Source organism: Martes martes (genome assembly GCF_963455335.1).
Source record: "Martes martes genome assembly, chromosome: 3".
Lineage (NCBI taxonomy): Eukaryota > Metazoa > Chordata > Mammalia > Carnivora > Mustelidae > Martes > Martes martes.
The window spans coordinates 114,947,525-114,968,321 of record NC_137890.1 but is presented as its reverse complement, the minus strand read 5'-3'; the positions used below and the strand labels follow the sequence as shown (position 1 = coordinate 114,968,321).

General features: G+C 34.9%; 1 protein-coding gene across 1 annotated transcript in view; it reads right to left on the bottom strand.

Moving 5' to 3' along the window:
* Positions 1–788: 788 nt before the first annotated feature.
* The window catches only part of EPC2 (enhancer of polycomb homolog 2), a 114,979-nt gene continuing 94,970 nt past the window's right edge, over positions 789–20,797 (bottom strand). Inside the window, exons 8-14 of the mRNA XM_080798733.1 lie at positions 17,716–17,805; positions 16,035–16,180; positions 15,582–15,925; positions 6,056–6,192; positions 4,316–4,475; positions 3,050–3,383; positions 789–2,055 (exon numbers count right to left, since the gene is read on the bottom strand). Of these exons, the coding sequence (XP_080654859.1) occupies positions 1,983–2,055; positions 3,050–3,383; positions 4,316–4,475; positions 6,056–6,192; positions 15,582–15,925; positions 16,035–16,180; positions 17,716–17,805 (1,284 nt within the window). The 3' untranslated portion in view covers positions 789–1,982. The remainder of the gene's footprint in view (positions 2,056–3,049; positions 3,384–4,315; positions 4,476–6,055; positions 6,193–15,581; positions 15,926–16,034; positions 16,181–17,715; positions 17,806–20,797) is intronic.

Sequence of the window (20,797 nt, the reverse complement as noted above, 5' to 3'; positions counted from 1 at the left end):
TCACATAAGGCAAATTCACTTCATGCTTTACTTAGTAAAATGGAAAAAAAAGCTTTCTCCAAAATTGGCACTAAAGTTGTTAAGTTCTTAATAGCAAGGAGATACATCCAACTAAAAGCAGAATGAACACAGTCATAATACAAATCAAATCAAAATTATTTCCTTTATAGCATCAGCAATGAGTAACTCCAGAGGTAGTATGGCAGAAACGAGCATGGATCCTATCAGGTCACAACCAATGAAGAAATTAAATTTATTTTTTTCTGTGGTTTTGACCATAAATTGCTTTACACATTTAGGACCTGAATAAAAACCACTCTCAGCAGAAATCTTGGCCCATTAATTCAACTGACATATCAATTTACAACTTTCAGGACTGCAGATATAAAAAATGTAAAGTATAAAATTATGTAAGTTTGAAATGGTTTTAATCATATTCATTAAAAATATTTACATTTCCCAGTACTTACTTGACAAAACCCCCTTGCAATATAATTCTACTCTAAACTTTTATTTATAAAATGAGGCTCATTTATGAGAGTTCAATGAATGTTATACTGCAAATTGCTTACATTCCGTAAAATATTTTAAGAACTTTTCATATCAAAGGTAGTTTATATTGGATTATCTGAAACCCAATAGTGCCCACAGATGAGCTTCTTATAATTCTTTTCATTAATGCTTGGAAAGCACTGTGAAAATGAAAAGTGCTGTTAAGTGCTATCATCTCCCTTAAGTTTTCACTTATATTGTGTGCACATTGTGAAATAAACACATATGCAGCATGTCCATGTTTTGATATGTATTTTTATTTCCCTGCAGTTTTCACTTATCAAGAACAAGTAACAGGGAAAGTTGTCTGAACTAGTGCATAAACAAACATTCTGAAACACCACTACACGTATCTAATTTACAAGAACCGTATAAAAAAAGTCACTAAAACACTACACTATGAAGGTGTCCAACGCTTACAGTCAGACTTTTTCCAACCCGTTACTTGCCTTGTAGCCACAGGAAAACTCTCCAAAATTGAAAAGACAATCTTGCCACAACCCTCCCCCCCTCCCAACACCTGGGATGGCTCGATATCTAGACTTCCAATAATTATTGCAATGATATGATGCAATACATACCTGGTAAAATATCCTTTATGTGGTGTGTTACAGTTTTAAAGCCAGTTAAAATATGCAGTCTTCAGATAAAATGTAATCCTTGAAAAATTTTCTTATCTGCACAGTTTAAATGTGCTAGATGCATAATTTTTCCTAGTCCATTTTTCCTGTGTAATTATTTTTTATAAACTGGTATTATAAATAGAAATATACATTCAAAATATATGGAAAAGTGAGTTACTACATTAAATTTGCATGTATCGATCCATCCCTTTCCCCTGCACAGTAATAGAAAATACTATTTTGCCTTGAACTTCATATTTGACAGTGAAATGCCACTAGTATTTACCAAAAAGTCCATCTAGTCAAATTGTGAAACAAAATGAACCAAGTGAAAACTTTACAGTTCCTTTAGAAAAAAATTACAAGAATTTCATTTCCTAGCTATGAATCTTTAACTTTTTAGACACAAAGTTGGATTTATTTTTACAAGATACAAAATGTAAACATGGCAAAATAAATAGTTAAAACAAGTGATGCAGGATCCCATTTCATGCTCATGATCCCATTAAAGAATTATTTTTTAAAATCCATTCAGTTGCAAATTCAAGTGCAAAAGCATGATGATGAATATCTACTATTCAAGTAACAGAAATAATATTGATGATACAAATAAACTATTTTACAAGGTAGTGATTTTCCCAATTTTACAAAATATACATCATATATCGATTTAATATCCGATATATTGTAGTCCATTTAGGTCCATTGTTACACTCTGTGATCCACAGAGTGTGTCGCCTTTTGCATTCAGCTGGAATATGAATGACTGCACACCATCAGCACAGGTCAAAAGCCACATGTTTTAGGTTATGTCACTTCCATAGCTACTGTTGTCTCTGCTATTCCATTTAAGCCCAATCTTTCAGGTTCATGGTTCTCTCTAAAAAAAGGCCAAGAGTAAAATAAACATTAGTGCTCTCTAGAATATATTAGCAGCATTTACAGACACTTTTTATGTAACTACAACTGAACACATACTTCACAAGAGTATTTCCCATTTTTATCATTTCTATACAGGAATGAGGGCCAAGTTTTTTTTCAGCTAAGAAATCCTATTAATTTGTAATTACTTGATTTTAACTGTTTACTTAGGAAACACAGTAATTTAACATAGTATTTTAGTAGAAGCCAATGACAAACTACTCATGAAATGTAACACAGGACCATCCAAGTTTTTTACAATAGATGAAGCATATAATGCTCAAAAAGAATAATCATTAGAAGCACAGTATTACTTACTTTACATTATACTTTGATTTTATAGGTTTAAGGTCATGTAGTTATTAATTCATGCACCTCAACTGTTTTGATGCACTGTTCTCATGTATTAGTATCAGAGAGAAATATAAAAACATATCCTGAAATATATTATCACAGATTTAGCTAATCTCAGAATATTCTCAATTTTATTATATAGAAAGAATAACTTACTTTCCCTTTGTGTGTAATACTGAAGGGAACACAAATGTTGATTTGAAAATAAAAGCTCTTACATGGAAGTAATAACAACTCCTCTAACCTTCCCAACTGTCTATGCTACAAAAATGTAACTGAAGACTGAAGCTTCTAAAATATTTTTTGATGTATTTCTTGGGGGTTTATTGTTTTTAATTAGATGTGTTTTTCCCCCTTGTTTTTAATACTTTTATATGACAGTCATTTAAGCATCCTACTAGTGACCTCAAACAAAAGAATCTAAGTCAAAGAACTCGACACTAAGCAGATCTCAGTATCTGTTTAAAAAGCAAGTCAATCAATAAACATCTATTGCTTGGGCAGTTAAAAAAAAAAAGTCTTTTTCCTCCTACAGGATAGCCAGCAGAGAAGGATAGACAGTACTGGAAACACACACACACACACACACACACACACACCTTGCTATGCTGCTAATGGCACTGCTAGGAGTAACCTTTGGCACTCTGTCCATACTGGCAGCAACTGTGGCAAGTTTTAAGGCTGTTGGCGATGGTGCTGAAGTCCGTGTATTGATATGCACATTGACTGGAGAAACAACACTGACATTATTGAGGTGCACTGCATTTGTCAGGCAGGAATTGTTCATGGGAAGTGTTTGAGGACTGCTTGTGCACAATGCTGGGATTAAGTGGTTTGTAGTGGTGTGGCCAACTGTCCTTACAAGTTGTACAGCGGAAATCCCTGGGCTGGATGATAAAGCCATATTGGTGGAGTATAATGTTTTAGAGGTTCCTGAAGGAGGAAAAGAAAATCATTCAATTTGTATCATGAGACATTAAACTCTCAAAAAATCAGGAGTTTAATAAAAAGTACAAACATCAATATTCTAATTAAATACCATATTAATTTTCCACATAATAACCTCTTCAAAGAGAGCTCCTAATCACAACATACTTACCTGTTACAACCCCAAAGACAGATCTTTCTACTGGCCGGCATAAAAGGATTTTACGAAGTATTCTGTTGCATCCCTATTTGGAAAATAGGAAATAGCGGGCCAGAGAGGTCCTCTCTGGAGGTTGAGAGCACATGGAGATGATAGTTGAACTGCATCAGAATTTATACATGCAAGAAGAAATCAGTAAGGAAGGGGCAATGGGTATATCTAAAAGCAAGTGGAAAAGCCTAGGGTCTGAGTAGTAGTTGAAGGCTGATAAGAACAGCAAGTCTTTGAGGACTCAAGGGGTACTAAGAAGCAGACAAGGATCCAGGGTATTACTGTATTTCAAGAAGAGGAGACAGAGAAAGCAGTTTGATGGGCTGGTAGGATGGTAAACCCAGTTTCAAACTTACTGAGAGATCACCGTGGATTGTATTTTGCCTTTTTATCACTGCATGGATTAATTCCATGGTGATGGTCAGCAATTAGCTCAATATGTTTCCTCACATATGAGGGAACTGATAGTACATGGATAAAACTAGGCAGGGTGGAAAAGTTACACAGAAGGTATCTAGTGGGTGCAGGAGGAAACAGGGAGCAGGTGCTATGTGAATTCTAGAAAATATTCGGCTATTCCACCACACATATCCAAAGAAATTCTGAAGAGTCCTGACTGACTTCTTGTACAATGCTTTCACCTTGCATTTAAATAATAAAAACCATATCTCAAACCAGTGAGTTACAACTTTGAGCTAATAAGTACTACACGAAACCACAGGCTTACCTGAAGGCTGGACAACACCGTTTATGTTGTTGTGGCCAGTGTTCTGTTCCTTGGCTACCTCACCACGACTTGGAACAGGTGCACTGACCACTGCGGATGCAGCAAAGTGGGCGCTGGCTGAGTCAAGTGTTTTAGACATACAGTCAGAGGTGCTTGAGCCCTGTAAGATCAACAAAATTACACTTTCAATTTTTCAGATGTGATTAAGAAATGGGTGAATCAAAAGACAGCTGCCTTTTTCATCTTGAAGTGTTTAGATTAAGAGATCTAGGACTCCAGACTATTTTTGGCATATGAAGCAGGGAAATGACTAAAAACTGAGAAGCAACTATTCTGGAGACAGAACTAGGGAATTAAAAACCTCAAACCTTTAATACTCTATTAATTTTTCCAGTGGAATTTTTCCAAATTCCTTTAAAAATACTCGATAATCAGATACTATGGACAAAATGAAATCATAGGAACTAACCATTACTTTTATCACAATGTAAAAACATACATGGTCTAACCCTGCAGGAGGCTAGTTACCCAAGAGATTCAGAAAAAGCAAAGTTTAATGGCTATTACTCTTGATTCTGTATGATACTGGTTGGCTGTTAGTAACAGTCAATAGCTCTAGAATAGTGGCCAGTCCCAAATCCAACTGGATGCTAGAGGAATGCTGAGGGGTCCTGATGTCACTGACATTTTCATGTTGTTGGATTCAGGATTTGCAAGGTTAGCGTATCTAGTGATCCCGAGGCTGCACTGAACTTCCATCAGCAGATGCTGACCTGAGAGCTCACAGAATACAACAAAGACTAAGCTCATCTCAGTTATTCCTTCAGAATTACTTTTGGAATTATGAAGCAACAGAACTTAAGGCCTAAAATGCTAGATGTCTTTCTTTCAGATGGCTCAAATTTGAAACACACTTTTCAATTACAGCTTTATTTTTAGTGGCTTAAACAATAGAACCTTATTCTCATACAGTTCTGGAGGCCACAAATTCAAAATAAGTCTTACAGGGCTTATATCAAGGTGCTTGCAGGGTGACTTTCTTCTGGCAATTACAATTTCATAAGTTATTTTTATTCTTATCTCTACCGTATTCATTTAATCATGCCTACGGAAAACAACTTCACCTGGCGACAATTTTTTTCTTCAGGGGAATGTGATTCAAAGAGACAAGGCGCTATGTTGTTTAGATTTACTGTACAATTCAAGAGAATTCTCTCTCAGCACACTGGGCACATCCAAATGGCACTTAAACACACAGTTTAGGAAGGGGGTAGAAAAGTTATATTCGTGGGGGAAAAAATATAGGGCGCTTAGGTGGCTCAGTCGGGTTAAGTGTCTGTCTTTGGCTCAGGTCATGAACCTAGGGTCCTGGGATCAAGTCCTACATTGTGCTCCTTGCTTGGCGGGGGGGTCTGCTTTTCCCTCTTCCTCTGCCCCTCCCCCAAACTCATGCTCTCTAATATATAAAAAAAAGAAAAAAGAAGTTTTGGGGGCTGTAGGGGTGGTGATGATAGTTCTAACAGTATATAATTTCTTCTACAAATTCTCAATAACGCTTTAAAACAAAGTAGCTTCTTTCCTAAATTCCAAATACCATATTTGATTCTAGTACTTCCCTCATTAAATAGAAAACTATCAAGGTTATCCTCTGTGAACTGACTAAAATTGAACAAAATTATGTAATTATGAAAGGGGAGGAAAAAAAAAAGAAATACAACCATGATTGAAAGACAAGTTTACCTGTGCTTTTGGATGTGTCTGTTGCGAGGAATGCTGAGATTGCTGTTTCTGCTGAAGCTGAGCAAGCTGCTGCCTTTGCATTTGAACTAACTGCTGTTGATGTGTCTGAAACTGCTCTTCTGTGATACCCCCTGTTACTGGTAAAGGACATTCATTTCAGAAATAAGTATGTTTTAAAGTACTTTTAACAACACAAGCAGAATACAATATAAAATGATTGCACAAGATGAAAAGCAACTGCAAATCATACATCTGCAAAAACCCAATAAAAAGCAAAAGTGGTTTATGCTAACATCCACGATCTTCTAATGTCACATGCTAAAAAAGTTCCTATATGTATTTACTGTATAACATAGTTCTAACATGAAGAGTCTAACCATTTATTCAGACTCTGGGTCTTTGAGATCACGCTTAGTTCACTATATCTTGGTAACTATATTAATGAGAAAAACTTTGATTTATTAATGCAAACAATTACAATGACTAAGTGATGGCCTTAGTAAGAAAGCAGGACCATCTACAAGACTGTAAACGATCCTTATTGCTGGTTTCCATTTAGGGCATTTTCTCTGATTACAAATCAGAGTAGAGGACAAAGATGTTCATCTAGTATAATCATTAGTTTTAAGCCAATATAGATCTTTTGCTAAAGTAAGTCTTAAGTTAAACCTAAAATATAAAAATAAAAATCTTAAGATAAACCCAAATATAAATATGGGCTAGAAATCAGAGAATTATTCAGAAAATTAAAGGTAGAATGCATCCTCCGATATAATGCTATACAGTGTTATAAAAGTTAGATTTCAAGTAAAAATAAGACATCTAAGGGGTGCCTAGGTAGCTCAGTGGGTTAAAGCCTCTGCCTTTGGCTCAGGTCATGATCCCAGGGTCCTGGGATCGATCCCCACATTGGGCTCGCTGCTCAGAGAGAAGCCTGTTTCCCCCTCTCTCTGTCTCTGCCTGCCTCTCTGCCTATTTGCGATCTCTGTCATATAAATAAATAAGATCTTCAAAAAAAAAAAAAAAAGACACCTAAAACTTTCATTTACAAGATTAGCTAAGAAAAAGTTGTAATAGGCAACATTTTTCTACATTTTCATTCACTGGTTTTCAAGTAGATCACTCATGAACTGAGTTGAGGACACAAAGCTATTTCCAGAGAAGTTAGTACATTATCAAAATCAAGAAATTCTAAGTCCCATCAGAACACATCTACTACTAGAGTAATTTTCCTCTATTTTTCATTGCTTTCTTTCCTCTCTCCCAACTATTTCTTTGAATCAGCAAGTATTTACTATCCATGATGATGCAGACTGCTACATTAAGAGTTAGGTGAATACAGGGCAAAATAAACTACAAGTGTCCCTGTGATAAAGTCCTGTGGTGGTGTTGGAAAGAAAAGATACATAAAAAATACCAACTAAAATATCAACTAATGAGTCAACCTTTAAATGCAATTGAGCAATCAAATCAAAAGGACCTAAAGGGGTTTAGCTAGAAGACTACACCCTCAACCTAGGTTACTTAACTACCCCCCTACCCCCAAGTTTTCCATTTGGTACAATTACAAATGAGAAATTTTTAAAAATGTGATGGTATAATATATGTTATGAATAATAGTCTATTTTCTATGAAAAGGGAGTTAGGCCCCAGAGATGGACAAAGCATTAGACAGGATTTCATTTCTGTTCTGCAGTATTATCATTAAAATCTGTACTGGACTATGAAGGAAAACAGTTCTTAGATAGCAATTTTATTTTTAGAAGATTAAAAGACCTGGGGCTATGAAAGTGCTCACTGTAAAATTTTAATATTACCTGTGTTTTTGAAGTACACATTAGTTATCTTACTGAATTACCAACAAAATCAAATTTTTTCTTTGTCTGCACATGTTAAATTCACTGCAAGTGTTCTATTTTTAAATGAAAAAAGTATTTTTAATTCTAAATTTACAATCTTCAAAATCAAATGAAAATGTGAAGTATTCATGAATTTCCAGCTGTTTGAAAACCTTGGGAAAGAGATGAAAAATAGTTTATTAGATAAAAGGCAGAAAGGAAAAATCTTAAGTTAACCCCAAATAAATCTGTTTAAGTGTGCCAATTCAAATGAAATGGACTTGGAATCTGGTGTTAGCACGGTCTACTCCCTCAGCATCATGTTCACCTAGAGCTGAGTTTTTTTGTTGTGGTGAAAGATGGGAGGTTACAGTGATAATGTGAGGAACAAACCAAATTAAGTGAATATACTTTTAAGGCTATTTCAAAACAGAGAGAAAGGAGAACACTGAGAATCTTCTTCTCCAAAATCTTTTAATTCAGAAAATCATGACACAGAAATCTCACTAATTCAGAATAACCATGAACCTAAATTAGTACAAAGAACAAAAAGCACTTTTTAATTAAAATATATATATATATTACTTGGTTGGTAGTCTATGACTAGCAAAGTACTGCCAACTATAGGTGTTCTACTTGCTTTTTATGAACGGATGATCATTTACATATATATTAAAAAGGGGAAGACAGGATATGTCTACTTATTGCCCTTTTCTGTTGAGACCATAAATCTGCTCAGGAACACCATCCTTTTCCTCATAGAAAACTCATTAAAATTTCAACAAGACTCAATCCAAATTATTCAAATTAATGATCAGTGTTTCCTAACCTTTATAAACCTAGGCTAACTCTGATGCCAAAAATTTCATCCCTGATCCCACTACTGGTTGAGAATCACTGATATAAACTCAATTTAATTCTAAGATTATACTTTAAAAAATGACATTTTTTTCTCTTCTTCTCAAGCTTAGCATGTTACATTCATTTTTGACATCTCATTCTTTACTATCAAGTTTTGTGCTTGAAAACAAGCTGATGTTCCTCATTCAGAATCTTCTGGAGCATTGTTCAGTATTATTTCAGCTCTTTAGACAAAAAGAGCAATTACTAACTGTGGCACAGAATTGGAACACATACAAAAAACCCTTTCATTTTGTTAGGGTGAACGGAAAGTGGTAAAAAATGTATGATTTTAGGGGCGCCTGGGTGGCTCAGTGGGTTAAAGCCTCTGCCTTCGGCTCAGGTCACGATCCCAGGGTCCTGGGATCGAGCCCCGCATCGGGCTCTCTGTTCAGCGGGGAGCCTGCTTCCCTTCCTCTCTCTCTGCCTGCCTCTGCCTGTCAAATAAATAAATAAGGTCTTTAAAAAAAAAAAAAAAGAAATGTATGATTTTAATGGTACAGGCACCATACTGAATTTTCATTGTTACAGCTGACTTAATGGTAGGTAGACTTGGTAGGTGGTTTGACTGAAAGCACCATCTCTACTGATTATTCTTCCTTTCATAAGTTACTCAGATACTTTCACAGGAATTTTATTTTGTACACTGACTTGCAGTCATCAAAAGGCAAACATTAAAACACGCCGGAAAAGGTTGCAGTTATAGTGTGAAGAAATCTGTTTAGAAATGAGATAGATATTAAGGGGGACCAGCCTTGGGCGAGGGGAGGGGGTTGTAGCAGCAAAAAAGGGAACTGGGAATGAAAAACAACAAAAAACCTATCTGCTTCTATTGCTTAGGGCCAAGCCAAGTTCTTTCTACTAGTTGCTCGTAAGTTGCTAGCTTAAAACTGAAATTTATGCTGGTCATAAATCTAAGCTACCCCACCCGTACAAGTCCTGTCAGTTTAAAAGTAACCACAAATCTGTTTTGTGAAGGGAGCACTATTTCATTAATCTAGATAGATGGGAAGTGTCCTTTTATTGGAGTAAGAGGTTTTCCAAATCTCTACGGTTAATACATGCTGAAAGATAGGTATACATATTATAAAACTTTCTTCTTTATATATGCAAATAAATCATTCTATACACATCAGTGGTGTACTTGCATTTCTAAATATTTTGTGTATATAATCAATAGTCTGTTTTTCACTAAAGCCCCTAAGCTTTCTGGCTTTTTTTTTTTTTTTTAATTTTTGGTATCTGGCTCATTACTCATCTTAGATTTATCATTTGCTTTGCTCACTAGATGAATCTACGTAGTATTTTTTGTTAGAATATTTGTCACCATCGGGGCACCTGGGTGGCTCAGTGGATTAAGCCACTGCCTTCGGCTCAGGTCATGATCTCAGGGTCCTGGGATTGAGCCCCGCATCGGGGTCTCTGCTCAGCGGGGAGCCTGCTTCTCCCTTTCTCTCTCTGTCTGCCTCTGCCTACTTGTGATCTCTCTCTCTGTCAAATAAATAAATAAAAAATCTTAAAAAAAAAAAAAAAAGAATATTTGTCACCATCCTTGGAATGTTGATTTTGTTTTCAAAAGTCCTAGGCATTCTCATTTCATCTTTCACTTTTCAGGTATGCGGTTTCTGTATGGTGGTCTGCTAGGCTGACCCCTTATTAGCTTTCCCTCCAATATTCTGACAGTGATCCATCAAAAATATACTCAAGGTATCTTCACTATATTTTACACTGGTTTAATAATTCTAAAGTCCAAGATCACTGCTTCTTAAACTTGGGCCCACAGAAGTATTCTTATGTGGGAAGTCTTCTTGAGTATTTGCTAGCAGAAGAAAAATCTAATGGAAACACATTCTGGATCTTCTGGATGATCATCTCACAACAGAATATGAACATATGATTTTTGTGCTTGTGTGTACCTTTTTAAAATTATTTTTAATGCAGCATTTCTCTAAGTGGGCTAATTAAATGTGTATTCTTGGGAAGCTATGGATTTTTTTAAACACTAGCACAGACCAAGTTTTCATAGTTTAATGAAGAATATCTAATATGGTAGTAAAGGTTATCTAAAAGTCAAAATGAATATATTATTATGCAGTATTTCTTCATCTACAGGGTAGGTCTTTGTTACAAAAGTCTTAACATACGCTTTATTGAAGCAATGCTGACTATATGCACTTTTGTTTTAATAAGAGAGTTGCTCTCTCTTTTTTTTTTTTTTTTTTTTTAAAGATTTTATTTATTTATTTGACAGACAGAGATCACAAGTAGGCAGAGAGGCAGGCAGAGAGAGAGGGAGGAAGCAGGCTCCCTGCTGAGCAGAGAGCCCGATGTGGGGCTCGATCCCAGGACCCTGGGATCATGACCTGAGCCGAAGGCAGAGGCTTTAACCCACTGAGCCACCCAGGCGCCCCTGCACTTTTGTTTTAAAAGAGAGATCTGGGGCTGACGGGGGTGGGGAAGAGAGACAACCTATTTTAATCCTTGTAGTTCTTAGCAAAAGTGAAAGTTCACGTAAACCACCAGAGCTACTGCGAGGATAAATCTTTCAATCCTTCAAAGTTGACATTATTTGTCTAGGACTACACACATCTTTATAACGTAACTCTCACAGTTAAAGGCAAACTAATGAACAGACTGCAAAACTGTGGGGGTACAAAGGGTGAGGATGGGAGGTAGGGTCAGGGGTGAAGGGTGAGGGGATGAAGAATGAGGAACAAATCAAATGTAAGAATAAAGAAAATAAAGACCCATTTAAGGGGTGTCTGGTTGGCTCAGTTGGTAGAGTGTGTGATTCCTGATCTGAGGGTTATAGGTTTGAGTTCCACATTGGGTGTAGAGATTGCTTAAAAAATAAAATAAAATCTTTAAAGACCCATTTTAACTTCTGATACCCAACCTAAATAGTTACAACTGAAATTTTAGTATTATTTCCTTGAGCAGTCTAATAAAATCTTTTAATTCATGAAATCTGAATTTATTTCTCCCACCTCTGGAAGCAACCATAAGTCAAAAACGAAATCTTGTGAGTACCTTGGCTAGTTGTGAAAATGTAGTTTTACCTATTCAAAGACTTTCACACTTGCAAACATTTCATAGCAATTTAAGAATGAAAAAGAAACAGAAAAAAATTAAAAAAATCAAGAATTTCTCCTGGAAAACTGCCCATAATACTGATGTTCTTACAAATTGGTAATGTTAAGATATTTGCAGCTGTTCAAAGGCTACGAATATCTATTCAATATATGAAGACAAATGGGAGGAAAAAAATGCTCAAAACCAAGGTTAAATGTAAGTTAATCCAGCTCTTCAAGTCTGAAACAGCAAAGATTCATTCATTCATTCAAAAGTAGTCTCTACACCCAACATGGGGCTTGAACTCACAACCCTGAGATCAAGAGTCACGTTTTCTACCAACTGAAACTGCCAGGTGCCCCAGGCAAAACTACTTTAAGATGTGGAATACATTTTCTTAAGTTTTGGATTTAAGAACAATATCTCAAACGAATAGTTAAATACTGCAGTTTTAAATGACTAAAAACTTTATCTATTATATAAAGAATGTAATACTTGCCATGTGCTGTAAGCTCCTTGAAAGGATTATTGTCTTGTAAAACTACAACTCTTAAACACTTAACATAGTGCTTTGTATATTAACAATTCCAAATAATTATGTGTGAAATTAGTTTTCCTTGGTTACTCACTTGCCATGTTCAGCACAATCTATCTTTCCTTTCTGTCCTGCTATTCTGTGAGAAGACTTTTTCAACTAAGAAAACAGGTCTTTATTAATAGTTAATAAGACATGTGTCTTTGCTTTAAAATGAAGTCTTCAGTTTTAGTTCTTCTCATACTTAGGGCATACATTTCAATTTGTTTTAAGTCCTTTAAGTATGATATCACAAATAACAATCAGAATATATTTAGGACATAGGAAATATTAACTGGGTTATTAGCAAAATAAAATTCTTTGCCACTAACCTTCAAGTTTTTTTTAAGAACTAAAAAACTTGTGATATAAATATTACTGACAAGTGTATGAGATTTCTATTTCTGATTAAATTCTTTATTTGTTGCGATTTCCCACCCGTGAAACAGAAAATTCAGTTCTTGTCATTTGTCTAGCTCAGTGATACACTCTGTAAGGTAAAAATATGGTCCGGTGTTAGTCTTTTTACTCTTAAAGACAAACACCCTCTCATGACCAAGTCCACCAAGAATATGCAGAAGGCAACAGTATTAATAAAGGCCTAAAGATTAAAAGAATTAAAAGAAATAAAATAGACGAGTGTTCAATTCTTTCGTCTATGTCCATCAAACATAAAATTACCAACTTTCTAAAAACTCGTACATCCTTCTCTTTAAGTTGATAAAGAAATTCTATTAGTATTTACTGAACTGTAGTGGAATCCACTTAAATTACCTAACCAGAACTGAAAGGACTATATAATGAACAGAACTGGTACAAATGGATACTTAAAATTGTTACGGCTTTTCAATTGTTTAGAAAATGCTGTGCCATCATGCATTTATGTACCTGTGTCTAGTGTTTCGAAACAAATGTGTGTGTGTGTGTGTATATATACATATATATATGTATATATATATAAAACTTGTGGCCTCAATAACTAGAGGATCACAGCTAAGAAGGAAAACTTCAAACAAACTTCCTTTACTCTAGCAACAGAATTAAATATATACCTGAAAATTTCTATTTAAAAACTAATTCTAGTGGCGCCTGAGTGGCTCAGTAGGTTGAGCGACCTTTGGCTCAGGTCATGATCCCAGAGTCCTGGGATTGAGTACTACGCTGGGCTCCTTGTTCAGCAGGGAGCCTGCTTCCCTCTTTGCCTGCACTCCCGGATTGTGCTCTCTGTCAAGTAAGTAAATAAAATCTTTAACAAAACAAAACAAAACAAAAAAACAGAACACCAATTCTAATGCAGCTTAGTTTTTGCATAAGTCTTGAAATTTGTCAAGAAGGAAATGGTACTGTTGAGAATACTAAAAAATTAAGACAGAAAATATTATACAGACCAAAAAGACTATTTTTTTTAATGGTAGGGGAAAGGCAAAAATTAAAAAAATTTACTGTCTATGACGTTAACATCACATATTTGTCACTTAAGTTACCTGAAAGGTGCATGCGTGCCTAAGATACTTTAAATGCTTATATTATGCTGATGTATTATGACAGTGTGATAAAATTCTAGAGGCAATTATTATGGAATTATTTAAGTTACAGTAAGTTATATTCCGGATCTATATAGAGAGAGTAATGATGATACAGTAACATACACAACCTATGCATATTTTCTGGGAAAGAGTCAAGTCAAATCCTTCTGGAGTTTACTGGCAATGTACAATAGAAAGCTGCAAACATCTGGTCATACTCAAGTTGAGATGAAAAGTAAAATCTTTTTTTGGTATGGTACACATTGTTAGAGAAGAAACTCAATCTACTATCAAATCTAATTATAAATGCCTGTATTGAGATATTTTTAAACTCCACTTTTGGCAAAAATTATTTTGAGTAATTTTTGGTACAGGAATTCTGGTTCAGTTAAATAATTTGAACACTGTCATGGGGCTGGCGGAAAAAATAATCTGACCTAGTATTCGTCAACTTCCTATTACCTTTAGATTTCTAAGAAGCTTACCACCACAAATCATATTCGGTATTTATCTATTTCAGTTTCAAAACCTCATTAAACTTCACAGATCAATGAACCTTATATAATGGGATACCATTTTCCTTGCCTAAGTTTGCTTAGAGAAAAGTAACTAACTAATTTGGAGGAACAACATGTAAACCTCTAATCACTCAACAAATTCAATTTCCTATTATAATCTTTAAACAGATAAATGTCTAGGTCAAATTTAAAAATAAGCAGTCCAGTAACAGAAAAAGACTGAACATGACTGAGACCAAATTTAAAAACCAAAACGATTTAAAACCACTTTAAAGAGGCTTAACATAATTTCACATAGTAAAATGAACCATCCAGGAAGTAATTTAGAAATATGTATGTTTTCTGGAAAGAAAGGATATCATCAGTGTAAATCAAGTCACATCTAGTTTTGTCTCTGGATACCATGCACTGTTTGTATATATCATAAGGATATTAAAAATTATATCAACTTGTATAAATGAGATAAAGAAGAAAACAAATCAAAATTATGTTTTAGATTGTCTAGATATTATACATTATTTACAACATACATGTCATAAAAATATTAAATTAATTTGGGCACAGTGTTTGTTAAAGTAAAAAATGCTCTCAATCAGAGGTAAACTACCAAATAAAATTACAACTATTCATGGGGAGCTTCTTAAAAAAAATCATTTTTCAGAAACAAAGAATTCAGTGGTACTCCTAGGAGCAATGCCTACATTTGAGCAAAGCTAATATACATAAAAGGGAAACTTTCTTTAACAAGTGCACACTATGGCTATGAAAATCTGGTAGCAGCTTATAACCCTTTTGCCCATAGGGAACTTCTTATGCATCTGCCTATGCATTTACCATACCAGGCACACATGATCAAAATATAAGTCAGGGTTTTATAGGTTTTAGGACACTGTTTAAAATGTGAAGCACAGTAATAGAGTTTAGCTTCTTAGACTGGGAAAAAACTGTAGTAGGTTAAGGTAAAAAATTCCTTTCTTCAGTGGGATTATGAAAATAAACCTTCAAAATTTACCCTGAGCACTTGGCACTTATTTAGTGGATAATGAAAATTAAGGAGAAAAAAAGAGCAGGATACATTTTAACAAAATGAGAGCTTACCTGATATGCCATTCTTGCTGGTGTTCAATAAAGCTACAGATGCTGCAGAAACTCTTTTATTGTTCACAGTCTGCCCTGATTTTCTTGAGGTACATTCTTCACTATCACTGTCCTGTAAATTTAGTAGCCTTGGCTGGAAACACTGTAGTCGACATGATCTGATATTGCTTAGTATTTCAGAAAGGGACAGTCTATTTTCACAATGTTTACTGGAAGCATTGGTCCGAGTGAAATTAGAAGAAAAGTCTATAGTTTGGGAAGAGCTTGAAAAACCATTCAGCATTTCAGGGTCTATCTGTTTCAGGACTGGGTCATGTTCTGTGGATATTCGGTCCATAATGACCCTGAAAGACAATACAAAACCAAATATTATCTGGAAGAACTTAATAACATTTTCTCTATATCTTCCCTTCCAGCTTACAAACAAAAACCAGGCCAAAACAAATAGTTTACCTTCCACCTCTGCCAATTCGCCTCCTTGCAAATCCTATACATCTTCTTGGGACTGTGAGTGTTGTAAGGCAATGCCTGTATCTCAACTTATCCAAATCTGCCAATTCTGAATTTTCAAATGAGTGGTTAGCTTGGTCCAAACGAGGCTGAAAAGAAAAAAAAAATTAAAACTCACGAAGTAACTCTGAAATGAAGAGAAATCAAATCATGCTAAAAATAAAGTACAGCATTAGCAGATCAATTAAAATTTAGTTATGAAACTGTAAAATTAGGGCTTAAATGATATTAACAAGATAAAATTTTATAAAACTGATGAAAAGTTCACTCACCAAAATGACTCAAATTGAATTTAATATTTTAGGGTAGAATATATTTTAGAAGAAATATGTCTTTAAAGAAAAATATGCTTTTAATATCTATGTAGAAAAATAGAGATCGGGGGCAGCTGGGTGGCTCAGTGGATTAAGTCTCTGCCTTCCACTCAGGTCATGATCTCAGGGTCCCCACAGTGGGCTCTCTGCTCAGCAGGGAGCCTGCTTCCCCCCTACCTCTCTCTCTGCCTGCCTCTCTGCCTACTTGGGATCTTTGTCCATCAAATAAATAAAATCTTTAAAAAAAAAAAGTAGAGATAGTAAAGTTTGTAATTCATAGGCTTCCTATTGAGAGAAGTCAGAAGGAAAATTTTTTTGAACCAAAAATTGTACTTTAAGCATGTATGGGTCAGGCTGACACTTCTTTATTTTTCTGGGCCTTAACATTTCTCTACCTTTTAATAATAATTTTCTCGCTCTCTCATTAGTGTAACTTGCAAATAACTTTCTACCTCTTCTACACTAAACACACACACGCACACACTCTGAAAGGCTGGAAGTGTAGATGTTACCATAAATGAAGCAAGACAAATGGGCTCTGCAAGTCATATCTGAAAGCTATCCATGTAACTCTATAATTAGCTATACCTTATCTGTAAACCTGAGCATTTGGGAGTGAGGGTCATTCCTGACATAATGCTGTACCAAAACTTGACTTACTAGCACAAAGCAATTTCTAAGTGTGTCAAAATGTTTGAATATAATTATTATATAAGATATTGCTATGAGGAAAGTCTAAAAACGATTCTTTTATGTTTGATCTTTACTTGGTATATATGCACAAGATGGACTTGCCTAAAATAAATTTTAATAAGCAGCAACAATCAAAATTTTGGGTCATCTGCGTGGCTCAGTTGGTTAAATGGCCAACTCTTGATTTTGGCTCAGGTCACGATCTTAGGGTCATGGGATCGAGGCCCTCATCGGGCTCCGTGCTGAGCAGGGAGTCTGCTTCAGGATTCTCTCTCCCTTTGCCCCTCCCTGACTGCCCGCAGGGGCACACACACACTTTTTCTTTCAAATAAATAAATAAATCTTAAAACGAAGCTACAATTAAAGCCCAAAAGTAAAACTAAATCTCTAAAATTTGGAATTTTAAATTATTAATTTCCAAGTAAAGGATTCTGCTATTTTTAATATCTTCTGAAAGGACTCAGTACCTCTGAGCATCTTTTACTGGTATGTGTATAGGGGACAGTAAATAAAAAATGCTGATGGACTTCCTGTTTTCACATTAAGACTAAATTACCTTGACAAGAGTTACCTATTAATTCCAGTCCACAAAAACACTATAAAAACAAAGTTCTTACAGCATAATACTGGCATCCTGCTCGCCTCCTGAAAGCACAGGGACCATCAGGATCATTTTCTTCTTCAGGTTCTGATACTGGGGATGGTACCTAGAAAAAAGAGGCATGATACATTCCATTTAGGAATTCAAAAGCCAACAACAGATCAATCTTTGTAATGGTCTAAAATCAGAATCTGACCACAAACATTGAATCACTCCTGTAGTTCATACAGCAGGCAGTAAATTCTCCCAAATAAAGACTAGCACAGATTTTCTATGGTTAAACATGATTACTTGGGATGGATTAGCTCTTGCAGGAAAGTCAGCACGGTATTGGGTAATTGCTTCTGAACATGTAAGTACCTAAGAATTAGTAGTTTTTAACATATTCCATTTATATTTTTTAAATAATATGCGGCCATACATACTTTATTTTTGACAGTTATGCTTCACCCACAGGTAGATGTATTTTTATGCAGTAACTTTCTCTCTCTGTAATAAAGCCAAAAACTAGGAAGCAAAAAATGGCTTATGAATAGTGCTCCCCTCAAAGACACTACAGGTCATATATTTTTTCTCAAAGGGAATTCCTTATTTCCCTACTCATTAAAAAAAAAAATCACTTCTTAAAAAAGTTTTTATTTGAATTCCAGTTAGTTAACATATAGTGTAATATTAGTGTCACGCACACAGTTTAGTAAAATCACTTTTTAAACTTGGCAGATCAGAAGCAGAAAATTAGAAGAGGAAAGGAGACTTCCCTCTTGCAGACTAGCTGCAGAGAGAAGTGATAAGCCCACAACCTGACAGCAAAAGAAAAAATAAAGACTTCCAAAAAGCTGTCATATAATTAAAAGGTATTCTGCCTAGAACCTTGTGATCTTAGATTAAATATCCCTATATAATGTGAGTGGACCCCTGGGGCAACACTGATCCATTAGAACAAACTTTATAAATGTCATAAAAATGGATTAAATGATATACAAATATACTCTGATACAGCAGAGAAATAATATGGTTTAGATAAACTTCTACCCATGATGGTTAAAATAAAAAAAAAAAAAGTTTTGGTACTTAAGTTTCAGCAGTCTCGTAATTTCACTTTGGAGTACATCTCTTTTTCTGACAACGCTGGCTCAACCATATTTACTTGCAAATTTTGAACCTCACAAATCCCTCTCTTCCTATTTTGAGAGGAAAAATGTGTCTCCACATTATTTCCAAACTGTGGTAATTACCACTGAGCAGGGTCATCCAGGGGAGAAAGGCATTTGTTTGAGGTTCCAATATACCTCCACCAACCCTAAGGGGGAGACATAGAAACAGTAAGCTGGGGCTGATTCTTCTTCACAGGGGAAAAAGCCCCAAACCTGAAATTTGAAAGGAAATTTCAAATATGAATTTTATATTTTGGCTTCCTTTGCAGATCATCTACCTCTTCTAAACTACACACAGAGAAGGGTTACAAAGTCTTAAAAATTCTTTGCATAAAGCATACCACCCCTTTGTCCCGACCACCATCCCCCAGGACTGGATTCCAGAATTTGGTCTGAGACATAGGAAGAGAGAGTTGCTATTTGGAGAATCAGAAGTGTGACTAAGAAAAGATAGGATTTTTAATTCTGCTCTGCTGCAAATCAGTTGGGTAAGTCTTAAGCTAAAATGTTTGTTCTCTTAAGGCTCCCTATTCCTTTCTTCCTTGTTTACTGGGCAAAGAAGAAAACATATGATTATTTTAATGATCTTTTTAGAAATAAAATCCTGGCTTTATAAGAGCTACATCCTAAATAGCTGCTCACTGAATGATGTCCAATTATGTAGGTAAATACTTACTTTTTAGTAACAAGAGGATATCATTATAAAAATTAATGAGGGTTTTTAAAGATCTAGTAAAAGGACAGAGAGGAACCTAAAAGTTGCAAAATATAATCGAAATTTTGAAATTTTCATGTGGGTCTGAGGGCTGGGTACGATATGAATAAACACAAGAATTCAGAACAGAAACAAAGGTCCCTTAAATGCATGAGGAATGTACGATTAGCATGTGAGTGTGCCCTACCATTAACGTGATGGACTTATTACAGCAAGAAAGGAAAAGTTTCTAGAGGTCATAATATCACATGTGTCATTTTTAAAGGGCTGGGTGTCTAAAGCAAAACTATGTAAGCTCTTCTGAGTACTACCAACATAAGGCTATTACTGATATATAATAAACCATGTCATATTCTTATTTAAAATTCTTTAATAATGTACCAGTATATTTAATGTAGTAGAAGCCATTTGCCACCCGGCTACTACTCCAAGCATCCTTCTGTTCAAACTCTCTTCTCCTTTGCGTTTTATGCTTCAGTAATGTTTTCACTCATATGCTGTTCCCCCTCCCTAGAGCCCCTCCCTACTCTTTCCATATGGAAAACCACTATTTGTTAGGACATTACTTCCTCATTCCTTCAAAATGGCTATGTCCTATGGCTCTTCAAAGCACTGAGTCTAACTGGATGATCCTTTGACAAAAGTAACGAATTATTTCCTTAAGTGCTTTTCAAGAGTGTACTAAATTAAACATACCTTTGTGCATTTGTTACAATCCAGATAAATACTAAAATATTATCTATAAATTAGTGATAGAAGAATAAAAAAAATACATAATCTACTCAAAGGGGACATATTTTACACTTTCATGTAAACTCCAGATTTTAAATAGTTACAACCATAAACTGTTTTATAGACAATCTTGCTTCCAGACATATATGTAATGTTGGTTTAAAAGTTTTTTTCTTTTAGAGCAGTGAAGCAAAAGTGTTAAAATACAACAGTATGTATTTGTTATACAGCATTCTCTTTAGGTTGCCTATACCATATAGAAAAGAAAAAAGAAAAGGGTATTTATTGCTAGACAAGGTGCTAAACTATAAATATATGTTTATCTTTTAAAATTGATCTTTTAATATACAAAGGTCTTGTTTTAAAAATAGCACTTGTGAAAGTAAAATTAAGATTTTTAAAATATATAGCAAACACTTTGCTATAAACTGTTGCAATATAAACCAAAGAACTGTCTTCACAATTTACAACTTGAATCAGTTCTTCTTAATCTTTAA